General features: G+C 63.3%; 1 protein-coding gene across 3 annotated transcripts in view; it reads right to left on the reverse strand.

Annotated features, from left to right (window-relative positions):
* SBNO2 (strawberry notch homolog 2) overlaps nucleotides 1–14020 on the reverse strand; it is a 34720-nt gene that overhangs the window by 16816 nt on the left and 3884 nt on the right. The window contains exons 2-4 of one of the 3 annotated variants that reach the window (XM_012934130.2): nucleotides 10670–10837; nucleotides 5642–5712; nucleotides 4799–4889 (exon numbers count right to left, since the gene is read on the reverse strand). In XM_012934130.2, coding sequence (XP_012789584.2) covers nucleotides 4799–4889; nucleotides 5642–5712; nucleotides 10670–10774 — 267 coding nt within the window. In that variant the 5' untranslated portion in view covers nucleotides 10775–10837. Of the gene's footprint in view, nucleotides 1–634; nucleotides 930–2168; nucleotides 2381–4798; nucleotides 4890–5641; nucleotides 5713–10669; nucleotides 10838–14020 lie in introns of those variants that run through there. The other 2 variants (XM_055128475.1, XM_055128476.1) reach the window with 2 other exon arrangements.

A 14020-nucleotide genomic window follows, 5' to 3' on the forward strand; every position in this document is an offset into this window, starting at 1 on the left:
GGGTGCAGGGATCACCCACCCTCCTTGCTTCCAGCAGCCAGCAGCCCCCCCCTCCCAAAAGATTCCATCTGAGAATTGGCTTCCCTGGGTGCCCAGCACCCCCAGTCCAGTGCTGCCTTCCCCAGAACCCCCAGACTCCACGGCCCTGCCCCACCTGTGGGCAGTGCCCCCGCCCCCCAGCACCTCCTGTTGTCCACCCCGGGACCCAGACCCCCTTGCTGCCTAGAGTCCCCTCAACCAACGGCCCCGACGGTGGCAGCTCCAAGCTGCTGCCCTGGGGGAAGACTGCACCCCAAAGACCCCTGCAAAGCCCTCCCACCTGCCCTGCAGGAGCGGGATGGCGGGCCCAGGTGGGTGTCTCCACCTGTGCCCTGGAACCCCGCCCACCCCAGTCCCAGGTCCCAGGATCCCTGCCAAGTCCCACACCCCGCGGCCGCCCTGGCTGTGCCCCAGCACCGCGCCTGTCCAGAAGTTGGGCCAGAACTTTCGTTTTTTTTTTTTTTTTTGGCCCTCCCCGCCCATCCCCCACCCCTGCCACCCGCCCCCCCCATCCCCACCCCCGCGCCCAGGAAGCGCCTCCTGGGTGCGCAGGGTGCGCCCCGCCCGCCCCGCGCCCGCGCCCCCGGGCAGGTACCTGGTTGAGAGCCGCGAAGCGCAGCCACCAGCCCGCGGGGGCCGGTGCGGCGGGGCCCGGGCCGGCGGGGTCCCGGCCGGCGAGGCCACCGGCCGGCGGGCGCGGCTCCCTCATGCTGGCTGCCTGCAGGGCCGGGGCGCTGGGGCGGCATTTACATGTGGGTTAGTCACCGCCGGCGCCGGCTTCCCGAAGGCCCCGCTGACTTTCAGGAAATGATGCCTCTGCCCAGCCGGGCTTACCGGCAGCCTCGCCGCCTTACGGTACGGGGCGGACCGGCCGCAGGGGCCGCCCTCCGCCCTGGGGCGCACCCTGCGCGCCCGGCCCGGGAGGGGGAAGGGGGAGGGCCGCGCTCGGGGCTCCCGGGCCGCAGCCCCCCCCACCCCCACCCCCCGGCCCGTCCTGGCCTCGGCTATTCCAGACGGGGCCTGGGGAGCCCACCACACTCGTTATCCCACGGCAGGCCCCCACTCCCCCTCCCCAGTCACAGGAAAGAAGTCCTGCCCACCCCCAGCTTGCCCGCATCTTGGAGTTCAGGGCTCCAGAATGGTGCCCCATTCTTGCCCTGCACCCCTCAGCTGCTGTCGGGCAGGGTGGTCCAGGCCCCCCAGGGTGCCGTGTGCCCCACCCCCACCTCCGCACAGCTGCTGACGGAACTTACTGCCCCATTGCAGAGGCCAGTGGGGACAGAGCAGGGGGAGGGGACCGCGCAGGACCCCCAGCAAGTCTGCTGCAGGAGAGCACCTCCAGAAAACCCACCCCCAAGGCTCCCACGCACCCCCTCACCCCAAAGCCGGGCATGGCCCCAGGGTCCCCCAGAGCAAACAGACCCCTGTGTGCCCCACCACCCAGGATGCACTGCAGCTGAGATGGGGACAGAAGGGGGTGCTGGCCCCCCGCCCCCACACAGATGACCCAGTGGCAGCTCTGGGGTGCCCTCCCTCCAGGTGAGGTCCTGGGAATGGAAACATCCAGAAGGGCCCCTCCATTCTCAGGCAGGAAGTGGGTCTGGGGGCACCTCGGGAGGAGGAGATGGGATCCCTGGGGAGAGATGGAATCTTCTGGAACTAGCCGGAGGTGGTGGGTGCCGGCTGCTGCCGGACTTTAAGTGGGCGAGCGCTGAGGTTTGCGGACATCGGCTCAGCGGCAGATGCGTCACCACCAGCTTAGGTTGGACGGAAAACACCACGGCCACCTTCAGTGGCTGCCCCCCCACCCCCACGCTGTGAGGGGCTCGGGGGAGGTGGCTGGGGGTGTCTGAGCAGAGGAGGGCTCCTTTCCCCAGGGACAGTCACTGCCCTCGGGTCGGAGGGGGAGGGCCCCTCCTGGAGAAGTGGGGGTGTGCTGGGAGGGGCTCTCTGGCCCCCACGGCACTCTGGGGCTTGCTTTTTTCTTTTTCTTTTTGGGTCACACCCAGCGATGCCCAGGGGTTCCTCCTGGCTCTGCACTCAGGAATTACTCCTGGTGGTGCTCAGGGGACCCTATGGGATGCTGGGACTCGAACCCGGGTCAGCCGCGTGCAAGGAACACGCCCTACCTGCTGTGCTGTCACTCCAGCCTTGATATGCGCCCGCTCCTTGGAGACGGGTCTTCCTGCTTTGCCAAGCTCCTGCCCGCTGTGGCCATGGAGCCCATGTGCCGCCCTGCAGGTCTGAGTCCCGGGGCAGGATGTGAGCCACCTGCCTGGCACCCCGGGAGCCCTGCACTGCCAGGGGTCCCTCATGAGTGCCAGGCACGGGTGCGTGTGACCGTCTCCAGCTTCCTCCAGCACAGCCTCTCCCCCCACCCCCGTCTGAGTCAGATCCCCCTCCCCTGCGGGCTGAAGACTTTGGGGGGATGTTGGGCCCCCGGAGCCTGTAGCTTCCCCCATCTCGGGGGCCTGCAGCGCCCCAGCACGTGGGGTGCAAGGCCCACAATGGGGCATCCTTGTGCTGTTTTGGCTTTTGGGTTGCACCCGGCAGTGCTCAGGGCTGACTCCTGAGCTGGCTCTGTGCTCTGGGATCACTCCTAGCGGTGCTTGGGGGACCCTATGGGGTGCCGGGGATCGAACCCGGGTGGGCCGTGTGCCAGGCAAGTGCCCTCCCCGCTGTCCTATTGGTCGGTCGCTGTAATGTTTGCCCTTGTCCCGCCATCTGACCAGGTGTTGGGGTGTCAGGAGGCAGGGCTGGGGCTTAGCAGACTAGACGTGCCCTGGGTCCAGGCTCGGGGGCTCGGCGGGCAGCGTAAGGGGCACATCCTTATAGGGCCCGCCCCCAGGCCACGCCCTTCTCAGCACTGGGGAGATTCTCTTGGAAGGTCCCACCACCATGGAAGGGAATTGGGGTCTGGGTCCCCCCACCTGCGAGGACAGCCAGCAGGGGCTGTGGGCGGTGCTGGCAGCAGGTCCTTCGTCCCCGCCCACATCCATGCTGCCCCCCAGGATGGGCGGCTCCGCTCCAGCGGGGCAGGCCTGGGCTGCTCTTTGCCCGCTGAGGGAAGCCCCCCGGGATTCTCGACTGAGAAGCCGCGTCGATTCTTGGCAGAGCCGGGGGCAGGCGGGTGCGGCATCCGAGGGGCAGCTGGGAAGGGGGGCGGGGGCGGCCGGCAGCCGTGGAGGGCAGCGTCCAGAGGGGCCTGGCTGGGACGTGGACACCTGCCCCCTGTGCTGCTGTCCAGAAGGCTGGGGGGGAGGGGAACAAAAAGGTCCCCAGATGATGGGGGTGGGGGACTTCAAATTAAACAGGGGCCTAGAGAGAGAGGGCAGCGGGGGGCAGCGCTGGCCTTGCACGGAGCTGACCCAGGTTCCGTTCCAAGCACCCCAGTGGGTCCCCAAGCACCACCAGGAGTGCTCCCTGAGCACAGAGCCCCGAGTCAGCCCTGAACACCCCCCAGCGGTGGCCCCAAGGGAGGGTCCCCCTACGTCTTCCGGCTCCAGGACCCCAGGTCTCTGCTCTGACCCCACGGGTTCGCTCCTCCATGCCTGTGCACAGGCAGGGCCGTTGGGGTCACCAGAACGTTTGTTTCGATGTCTCGTGTCTGGGGGCCGCACCAGGCCGACACACACACACACACAAAACAAACAAACCCAGTGTGGTGCTCAGGGGGTGTCTGGAGAACCAGGTGGTGTCAAGGATCAGACCTGGCCTGCAAGGCCTGCACCCCACTCCTCCCACCCCGCCCCAGCCCACCAACCAACTGCGCCACAGAGACCCCGTTTCCAAATGGGGCTCTGTGCTGAGGGTCTGGGTTCCCCTTGGATCCACCTGCTGCTATGGTGCTCCCCTTCAGACTTCACGGGGGCCACAACACAGCCCCTGCCCCCTGCCCCTCACCCCCCACGGTGGAACTGGCCCGATGCAGCCCACTTGTCCCCACCACTTGTCCCCACTCTGGACATCAAGGCCCTGGACAGACTCTAAACTCTATGTGCAGGTTCTGTTTTGGGGGGACCTGTGCCCACACCACAGCCCCCCAAAACCGGCCACCCAGCCTAGTCTCCTGCCTAAGAACCCCCACTCAGGCACTATTTTTTTTTGTTTTGTTTTGGGGCCACACCTGGTGATGCTCAAGGCTGACTCCTGGCTCTGTGCTCAGGGATCAGTCCTGGTGGTGCTTGGGGGACCCTATGGGGTGCTGGGGATTGAACCAGGGTTGGTCGCGTGCAAGGCAAACACCCTCCCCACTGGCCTATCGCTCTGGCCACTCAGGCCTTGCAGGGAGCTCAGGCGAGTGCCCAGAGGGTACCTGCGGGCTGGGCAGGGAACAAGGGGCTGCCCCTGGCCCGCCCTCATAGGGGAGATGGGTGTGGCCCCACGGCGGCTTATGTCAGCACTGGGGGTCAGGAGACATTGTCTGGCCCCCCACAGTGACCAGGTGGATGAGTCTGGGGGCCACACGTGAGGGAGAGAGACAGATGAACAGACAGGAGGGAAGCATGACAACAGGCCCCCCAGCCAGGGAGGGGACCTGGGAAGAGCGAACCCCGGACCCCAGGCTGATACCCAGGGCACACACACAGCAGTGACAGGGTCACCAGGGCAGCCCCGCCCCCCCAACACAGCCTTCAACCCAGCCCTCCTGCGGCTGGGCAACACTACCACGTCAGATGAGAAAGGTGAGCAGAGCTCCGGGGGCCCCCCCGAACTCCCTAGACCACCCCAGCCCACCTGGGAGACCCCAAAGTCCTACCTGAGCAAAGTCAGTCTTTGGTGGGAAGCTGGGGGTGGTGGGTGCGGGGCTGAAGCTGGTGTCCAAGTAGGACTGGCTGACGATGAATGGGCTGGGGGACAGGGGAGAAGGTGAGTGTGTGTGTGTGTGTGAGGGGGGGTGCCAGCTCATGTCCCCCTGCGCGCGCGCGCGCGCGCGCACACACACACACACACACACACACACACACACACACACAGAGGACAGAGGCCACCTGCCCACAGCCTGAAGGAGGTGCAAACTCTGAAGACTGACTGGGGGGAGGGGTACAGCTTCCACTGACTGGGCCCCGTGGACACCCCGCTTCTGCTCTTTTACTTGTTTTATTTTGCTTTTTGGGTCACACCCGGTGATGCACAGGGGTTACTCCTGGCTCAGGCACTCAGGAATTACTCCCGGGAGTGCTCAGGGGACCATCTGGGATGCTGGGAATCGAACCCGTGTCGGCCGAGGGCAAGGCAAAGGCCCTACCCGCTGTGCTATCGCTCCAGCCCTAGGCTTTTACTTTCGGGGGGGGGGGGGTTCTGGAGGAGCACACCAAGTGGTGCTCAGGAGCTGGCTCTATGCTCAGGGGTCACTCTTGCCGGGGGCCGAGGGGAACTGTACGTGGAGGCAGGGATGAACCCAGGGCAGGTGCATACTTCACCCCTGCGCTGCTCCTCTGCCCGTAAGCGCTTCTCCACCCCCAGCCCCGTACGTCATGACTCCAGTTGGAGGGAAACGTGGGGAAACACACAGCCACAGCACACACATGTGCACGCGCACATACACACTGAACATGCACATACGTGTACATACATGCACATAGACCATGCACACACTTACTGGCTTTGGCTGGAGAGGGCTGGGTAGGGGGTCTGGAAGCCGGTCCACCAGGGGCAGTGCAGAACGCCATGCTGGAACAGAGAGGGGGTGCAGGGCCGTTGGCAAAGGGTGCCCTGAGACATCTACCCCTCTGGAGGCGACCCACCAATGGGTGGCAGGGAGCAGGAAGATCACGGCAGAATCCCCAGGGCCAGCACGGTGACCCCTGTTCCCCAACGTGGGGGGCCTCAGAACCCAACCCTGGGGCCGGAGCCATAGCATGATGGGGAGGGTGCTTACTTTTGCACACACCCCACCTGGGTTTGATCCCCAGCACCCCATAGGGTGCTCTGAGTGCCGCCAGGAGTCAGCCCTGAGCACTGCCAGGGGTGGCCCCAAAACAAACAAAAAGAACCCAACCCCTCCCCACCGAGTCTGGCCCATCCCAAGTCCCTTGTCCTGGATTTCACTCACAGCCTGAGAGCTGGGGCTGGGTTAGAGCCCCCCCACCCCAATTCTAGAATGCAGAAGCTTTAAGACCCTCTGACATTTCTGCCATCCTGGAGAAAAAGCACTCTAGGGGGCCCCAGGGGCCAGAGGCACCGCCCCCACCAGGGTGTCCTGTCCCGCTGGGCCATTCAGGAGGCTGAGGTGGGGGGAGCTCCTTCCCACTCTTGCTTTTATCTCAGCACGGCACCCACCACGAGTCTGCAGCTGGTGGGGGGCAGGGGAACAGCCGGATGCAAATCCCGAGGCGGTCACTTCCTCCATCTCGGCCAGGCTCATTACCGGGGAGCTGACCCCAAACCAGCCGCTGGCCGGAACCGCCCAGGCCTTCTGCTGCACTGTGAGCCCAGGGAGGAACCGACCTCAGTTTCCCATCACCGCCCCCCACCAGGGCCAGCTGTGCACCCCACCCCGGAAAGAAGGGAACCATGCAGGAACCACCAAGCTGTGTGATGACCAGGGAGGTTGGGGCTGGGGGTGAGGGAACAGAGCAGCGCAAGTCATCCCCCCCACCCCGCTGGGGAAGCCTCAGGAAGGAGGCACAGCCACCCACCGGGCCTCTGAGAGCGGGGCAGGGACTCCCCAGGAACCCCCCACTTCTCCCCAGAGCCCCAGTCAAGTGTCACTTCTGCACTCAGCCCCCGTCCGAGGGACAGAGGTTCTGAAGGGACATGAACTTCTCCAGATACGGGGCATTTCCAGAATCGGGCAGAGCAGAAAAAGGACTGACGGGTCATTTCCAAGCTAAGCAGCTGTGGTTGGTACAGCAGCCAATCAATGGTACCCAAGCCCCGCCCACTACAGGGCCAGCCAATCCAAGCCTGCCACAGAATTTCCTCCTGGCAGACGGAGGAGGAGCCTCGCTTCTTGAAGTCAGACCCCCCCCCTTCCCGTGAGGCAGGATTGGTCCAGAGGTAGAGGCTGGTCCCAGGCAGCCAATCAGAGCCTTGTTTGAGAGTTCCCAGCGGTAGTCAAAAGGGGAGGCACTCAATTGCTTCAGAGAAGGGCAGCTGACTCTGGCCAGCCAATCCGAGCCTTCCTTGGGATTTTCAGGGTGGGAAAAGGCTGGACTTCTAGGACCACGGCAGGAAGGGGCCCTGGGCCTCAGGTGAGTCGCCTTTGCAACACATGAAAGCATAAAATACGGTGGTCTGATAAAATACAGAGCAGCTCTCGACAGTGGAGTCTGATAAAATGCAAATATTCTTCATTGTAAGGGCACCCGTGGAACGTGTGCTAAGAAATCAGTTGTGTTTATGTGAAACTTCCTGTTCCCTGCACATCTGCAGGTCTTTTTGTTCATTTGGGGTCCACACTCTGCGACACTCAGGACTTCCTCCTGGCTCTATGCTCAGGGATCACTCCTGGTGGCACTTGGGGAACCGTTTGGGGTTCTGGGGATGCAACCTAGGGCAGCCGTGTGCAAAGTAAGCACCCTAACTGTTGTATAATCTCCACGGACCCGCCCCTCCCCCTTTTTTGGGGGGAGGGTAGGTCACACCTGGAGGTGCTCATGAGTTACTCCCAGTGATTCTCAGGGAATCAGGTGCTGGGGGGGGGGATCAAATTCAGGGGTCCCATGTGCAAAGCCTGTGCTCCACGCCCTGAGCTATCCCTGGGGACCTGTGCACTGCCTATATCTCCATGTGCTTAGACCCAGGCAACACCAGGAGACAGGAGGGGCACTGAGTGTGCGTGCCCCCTGCCTCCCCTCTGCGTGCGCTGGGTGCCCCTGTGCCTGCAACTCAGGCATCACTCCCCAGAGCACAGGGCTCCAGGGCCCCCATTTGCCTCCCACCCCTCCAGTCTCCCCCCACCCACTCACCCAGGTGCCAGGCATCTACCTGGGTTCCCATGCCTGCAGGATGATCACCCACGTCCAGTCTACCGGTTCTATTTTGGAAGCACCCCTGGGACCAATCCTTGAGGCGCAGGAAACACGGCAGGGCTATTTATAGCAGCACTGCTGGCGACGTCCCAAAGGCCCAACAATAGGGAAATAATTAAGCCAATTACAGGAGCAGAGAAGAGCTCCCAGGGAGGAGAGGCGGGGTGCAGGGTGGACGGGGTGCACGTGTGGCCACGCGGACAGCACAGGAACGTGGGGACATGGAGGAAGCTGCGTCACAGGTGGGAGCCTGGTGAGGTGGTGCAGCCGTGCCCCCCAGGAGGCTCTCAGTAGCCTCCCAGTCCCCATTCTGCCGTGTTTGGGCCCCGGGGGGGTACACTGGGCAGAGGTGCATTTCTGGGGCTCAGATGCTCCCCATACCCCTTTCCAACCTGCTGTGGGGACCTACGGCCCCCAAACCCAGGTGTCCCTTCAGGGTCTTCTGGAAAGTCTGGGGTTTCTTTCCTGCTGTCCTCTGTTCCTTCGTGTGTGTGTGTGTGTGTGTGTGTGTGTGAGTGTATGTGACTGTGTGTGTTTGTGTGTGACTGTGAGTGTGTGACTGTGTGAGTGTATGTGAGTATATATGTGTGACTATGAGTACTTGTGACTGAGTATGTGCAAGTGTGTGACTGAATGTGTGCATGTGTGTACATGAGTGTATGTATGTGTATATGCTTGTGTGTGTGTGCGAGTGAGTGTATGTGACTGGCTGAGTGCATGTGTGAGTGTGTATGTGTGTGTGAGTGTGCATATGTGCCTGTGGTGTGTGTGTGTGTTTGTGTGTGTGTGTTTTGGTCACACAGGCAGGGCTCAGAGGCAGCTTCAGCTGGTACTTGGGGGTTGCTCCTGGTAGTGCTTCAAGGACCATGTGGTGCCAGGGATAGAAACTTGGGCTCGGGGCTAGAGTGACAGCACAGCGGGGAGGGCGTTTGCCTTGCACGCGGCTGACCTGGGTTCGATTCCCAACATCCCATATGGTTCCCTGAGCAATACCAGGAGTGATTCCTGAGCATCACCGGGTGTGACCCAAAAAAAGAGAAAAAAGAAGAGAAAAGAAACCGGGGCTCCCACCTGCAAAGCCTGCACTCAGCCCTATAGCCATCTCCATGCCCAGGTTCTAGAATGTTCTTTCCTTTTCTGGCGGGGCCTCCAGTTCTTCTCTGATCATCTCAGGAGGACTGACTCCCCCCACAGATAGTTATGTTTTGTTTTGTTGTTGTTTGGGTTTTTTTTTTTAAGCTTTTCGGGTCACACCCAGTAGTGATCCTCAGAGGTTACTCCTGGCTGTGCAATCAGAAATTACTCCTGGCAGTGTTCAGGGGAACCCTATGGGATGCTGGGGATAGAACCCACATGTAAAGCAAACATCCTTCCCTCTGTACTCACTCCAGCCCCCAAATGGTCATTTTGTTACTTCCATCTTTAAGAGGTCACTCGGCAGTACTGGGGGGCAGGGGGCCGCACACAGAGTGCACTCAGCCCCCCGTTAGCTGGCCCTGGTCCCCTTTCTGCTGCTTCTGAGGCTTCATCTCAGAGATCGAGGCTAGGGGAGGGCGGTGAGGTGTGGGGTCACCCTCAGATCATGGGTGGCACCCAGCCCCTCGAAAAAAGTGCACTGATGAAAAAGGACTTTTGCCGCTTGCTCAGTAGGGGACCCCCAGGCCTTGCTGTTCTGGAAACGGGCAGCAGGAGGACGGGGTGCCGGGCTGAGGCTCAGGAGGCCTGTGGGGGGCTGAGTCACCACCCTGGGTTGCACGGGCAGGAAGGACAGAGACTGGTAGGCCCCTGACCAAACCCGGAGAGTATCCAGCACCCAGGGAGACGCAACGTGGCAGCCCTGGGCTGGGGGTCCTGCTGGCAGTGAGAGGGGGGCGTGAGAGCCTCTGGTGCTTTATCGGGAAATCCAGGTCATTAGGGAAGGGGACAGGCCACCAGGTGAGAGGAAAGGGGCTGAGCAGCCAAGCAGACCCCACACCAGGCAGCGCCATGGTGGGTCCCCAAGTCTCTGCGACCATGACCAAGTGAGCCTGACGGCTGGGTGGGAGGGACTGTGGTATGGGAACTCCAGCAGGGGCCTTCCCGCAAGGCAGGGGCTGGGGGCCCAAGTGGGGCACCCTGAGCTCCACCCCAGCCTCTGCCAAAATAAATGAATATAAAAACTGGAACGGGGGCTGGAGTAATAGTACAGTGGGTAGGGCATTTGCCTTGCATGTGGCCGACCTGGGCTCAATCCCCGGCATCCCATAGGGTCCCCTGAGCAGGAGTAGTAATTCCTGAGTGCAGAGCCAGGAGAAACCCCTGAGTATCACCAGGTGTGACCCAAAGAGCAGAAAAAAAAGAAAAAAAAAAAACCTGGGACTGGCCAGAGTGAGAGCACATGGGGGAGAGTGCCTGCCTTGCATGCAGGGACCCGGATTCGCTCGCTGTACCCCATTTGGTGCCCCAATTCGTACCATGCATAGTCCTCAAGTGCAGAACCAGGAGTCAGCCCTCCTGAGCACCACCTGAGGTCTGACCCCTTCCCCCCGAGATAGTGGGGGCCGCGGGACCTACCAGGTCAGGAGGGCAAACACCACCCCCCTCCAGGATCCCGCCTGTGCCCCCCGAGACAGCCCCCGACTCCGGCTGACGCGGGTGCCGCGGCCGGCGCTCACCTGCACGCTGGCCCCGCAGAGGGGTGGGGTGCCGTACAGGACGCTGCCCGCCGGCGGGGGCTCGGGCGGAGGGAAGTCCCCGTCCATGGTGGCCCCTGGCAGCATCGGCGCCTCCGCGCCCGGCCTCTATCTGGGCTTTTTGCTCCGCGGCGGCGGCATCATGACGACCTGGGGAGACATGGAGGGCCGCGTGAGGGGGCGGCTGGGCGCTGCGTGATGGTGGGGGACCCCAGTGACCAGTTCCCCCCCTCCAGGCCAGATGGGGTGCCCTGGTGGTCTGAGCCTCACTCTGCGCTGTACTGGGCACAAGCATCCTCATAGGGTCTCTGGGCACCAGGGGTCACTGCAGGGCCCCCCCCAGCACCCCCAGCACCACACACCCGTCCACTGTCCAGCAACACCCAGGGCCACGGGGCGGGGGCGGGGGCGGGGCAGGGCCCCGGCTGCCCTGGAGCCCCCAGGAGCAGCAGAGCAGAGCTGGGCGGGGGCTGAGAGGAGGGCGGGGCCCCCAGGAGCTGCAAGGGACCCCCGTGCTGGTGGGCCTGCTGGGGGCCCACCCACAGGGCACAGGCGGCCTCTCCCGGCCCTGGCGTGGCGCCCCAGAACGGAGAGGCAGGAAGGGGGTGCAGCCCCTCCCGGTCCTGCCTGGAGAAAGCCTGACTTCCGGTAAGGTCTTCTTGTGCAATCCTACCGCACCCGGCCGGCGGGAGCAGGTGTGGCCACCATTTGGCTGAAGCTGGGCCAGCAGGCGCAGCGCCCCGGGCCCCCCAGGGCCGCACTCCCTCTTGGACCCCCAAGTCCCACCATCCCCTAGGCCCCCAGGGTGCCCCCCCCACGGGTTTCACCCCCAGAGTCTGTTCACACAGAGACTCCCGCTGCTGCTCGGGGATCCCATGTGTGGGCCAGGGGCCAGCACCCAGGGCACCCTCAGGGGGAGCCACTGCCCCAGCCCCCCACTGAACCCCAGCAGCTGAGTCCCTGCCCCCTCATGCTCATCAAGCCTGAGCACCCCACCCCGCACCCCCTGAATACGCCCTCTGAGGGGTGCGGGCTGGGGGCGATGGACCCACATCTCTGCTTTCACACCCAGCATTGCCCGGGGACCTCAGAAGGTGCTTCTGGCCGCAGGGGCGTGGGGGAGGGAGGCCCAAGACTGGACAGCTCCTGGCGCAGTAAGACAGCCACAAGCCCAGCGCCCCCAGGGGGCACCCGCTGCAGGGCCAGTGCCCAGTGCCAGCACCCCTGGGCCGGGGAGGGGCAGGCTGCTGGACCACCTCACTCCCGCCCCACCGGGGGCACCAGGAGCCCAGCTCGGAGGCTCCCAGCAGGCAGGGCCCAGAGCTGGAAAGGGTCCGAGCAGACCCCGCCACAGACAGGAGCGCCCCTCTGCCCAGAGGCCGCCCCAAGAGCTCCCCTCAGTGTGGCCTCCCCTTTCCCCGGACACGGCCACCACAGAGCCCCTGCACCCCCAGCAGTGCTCAGGGCTGACTCCTGGCTCTGTGCTCAGGGGATCCGAGAGGGTAGGGGTGCCAGGAATTGAACCCAGGACAGCTTCGTGCCAGGCAAGCGCCCTCCCTAATGCACAATCGCTCTGGTCCCTCTTTTTATTTCCCATTTCAGCGGCCACACCCAGCGGTGCTCAGGGCTGACTCCTGACTCTGTGCTCAGGGCTGACTCCTGACTGTGCTCAGGGCTCACTCCTGATGGGATGTAGAGGGACCGTATGAGGACTGAACCCGGGTCAGCTGTGTGCAAGGCCAGCACCCTCCCCTGCACTCTCTCAGCCTAGTTTCTTGCCTTTTGACCCGACTCCAAGCTTAGGGGCGCTCCGGGCAATGGTTCGGAGACCCTGTGGTGCCCACGATGAAACGGGGTTCAAGTGGGGATGGAGGGGGGCTTGTGCGGCAAACGCTGCCCAGCAGGGCTGGGGGTGTTCAGTGTCTGGCAGCAACCCCTGACACGGGAGCCTGGTGACAGTGAGGGGCACACACACACAGACACTCAATACACACGCACGCTCACAGCACAGACACATGATAGACACGTGCACACACACACGCACACATGTATGGCAGATACATACACAGCAGACTCTCATGCGCACGACACACACATGCTCACAAGACACACATGCATGTGACACACATACACAAACATACATGAGCAAAGTCACACGTACACATACACATGACAGATACACATGCACACAAAACAGACACACAGCAGAGACACACAACACACATACCTGGATAAATGAACACACACACAGACACACTTATTCACATCCACACAAATAGTGGCACAACACATACACATGGAGGCACACACAGACATACACATAGGGCCTTGCACGCGTGCACACGCACACATGCACACACAAACACATGCACACACATGCACATGCACACACAGCGTCACCGGGGATTTCCTTCTCACATAAAGTTCTCAAATGAGCACCATAAAGAGGAAGATGCAGGCAGGGGGTGGGGCCTGAGGAGGGAGCCGGGGGCGCCAGACCCCGCACGGCTCACACGCCTGTCCTGGGAAACTTCCCCCTTCCCCACCTCCCCACCCCACCCGCTGCTCCCTGGGCTGGACCTCAGCGGGGGGTTGGCGCCTCTGGGATTGGAGGCCCTGACCCCGACCCAGGCCACAGGCCACCCTGATGCTGCCCTTCAGACCACACCCCCGACACTCGACACCCTGCACCCTAGACACTGAGCCCCCCGCACCCCGACACCCGGCCCTCTGCACCCCAGACTCAGCCCCCCGACTCCTGTGGGCAGGACAGGAGGGGACCGGAGGGCAGGGTCCTCCCTCAGGGGCCACCACCCCGATTCACCCCAAATCACCACGAGCAGAGGCCCCTTCCTGGCAGTGAGAAGGACCTTCGGGGCTGCAGCCCCACCCCCACCCCGCACCCATTATCGAGAAGGCAAAGTCATTTCCCTGGAGGGTCCTGACTCCCCCGAGACCTGCAGCGACCTCCTCTGAGGGCCCCCTGCACCCCAGCAATGGCATGCCGGGGGCCCACGTCCTTGAGACTCCCAAGGCAAGGGCTTGGCTGGCCTTGACCTGACAGAACGCCCGAGGGACAGGTGGAGGCAGAGGTGGGGTGACGGGGCCCCCAGAAGGTCCCTCCCTGGGCTGGAGCGATAGCACAGTGGGTAGGGCGTTTGCCTTGCATGTGGCCGACCCGGGTTCGATTCACAGCATCCCATATGGTCCCCTGAGTACCACCAGGAGTAACCCCTGAGCATCGCTGGGTGTGACTCAAAAAGCAAATAAAAAAAGAAGGTCCCCCCCTGCAGTCTCCCGAACCCAGAGCCCCAGAGTCGGACACTGGGGGAA

Source organism: Sorex araneus, chromosome 2 (genome assembly GCF_027595985.1).
Source record: "Sorex araneus isolate mSorAra2 chromosome 2, mSorAra2.pri, whole genome shotgun sequence".
NCBI classification, from domain to species: Eukaryota; Metazoa; Chordata; class Mammalia; order Eulipotyphla; family Soricidae; genus Sorex; species Sorex araneus.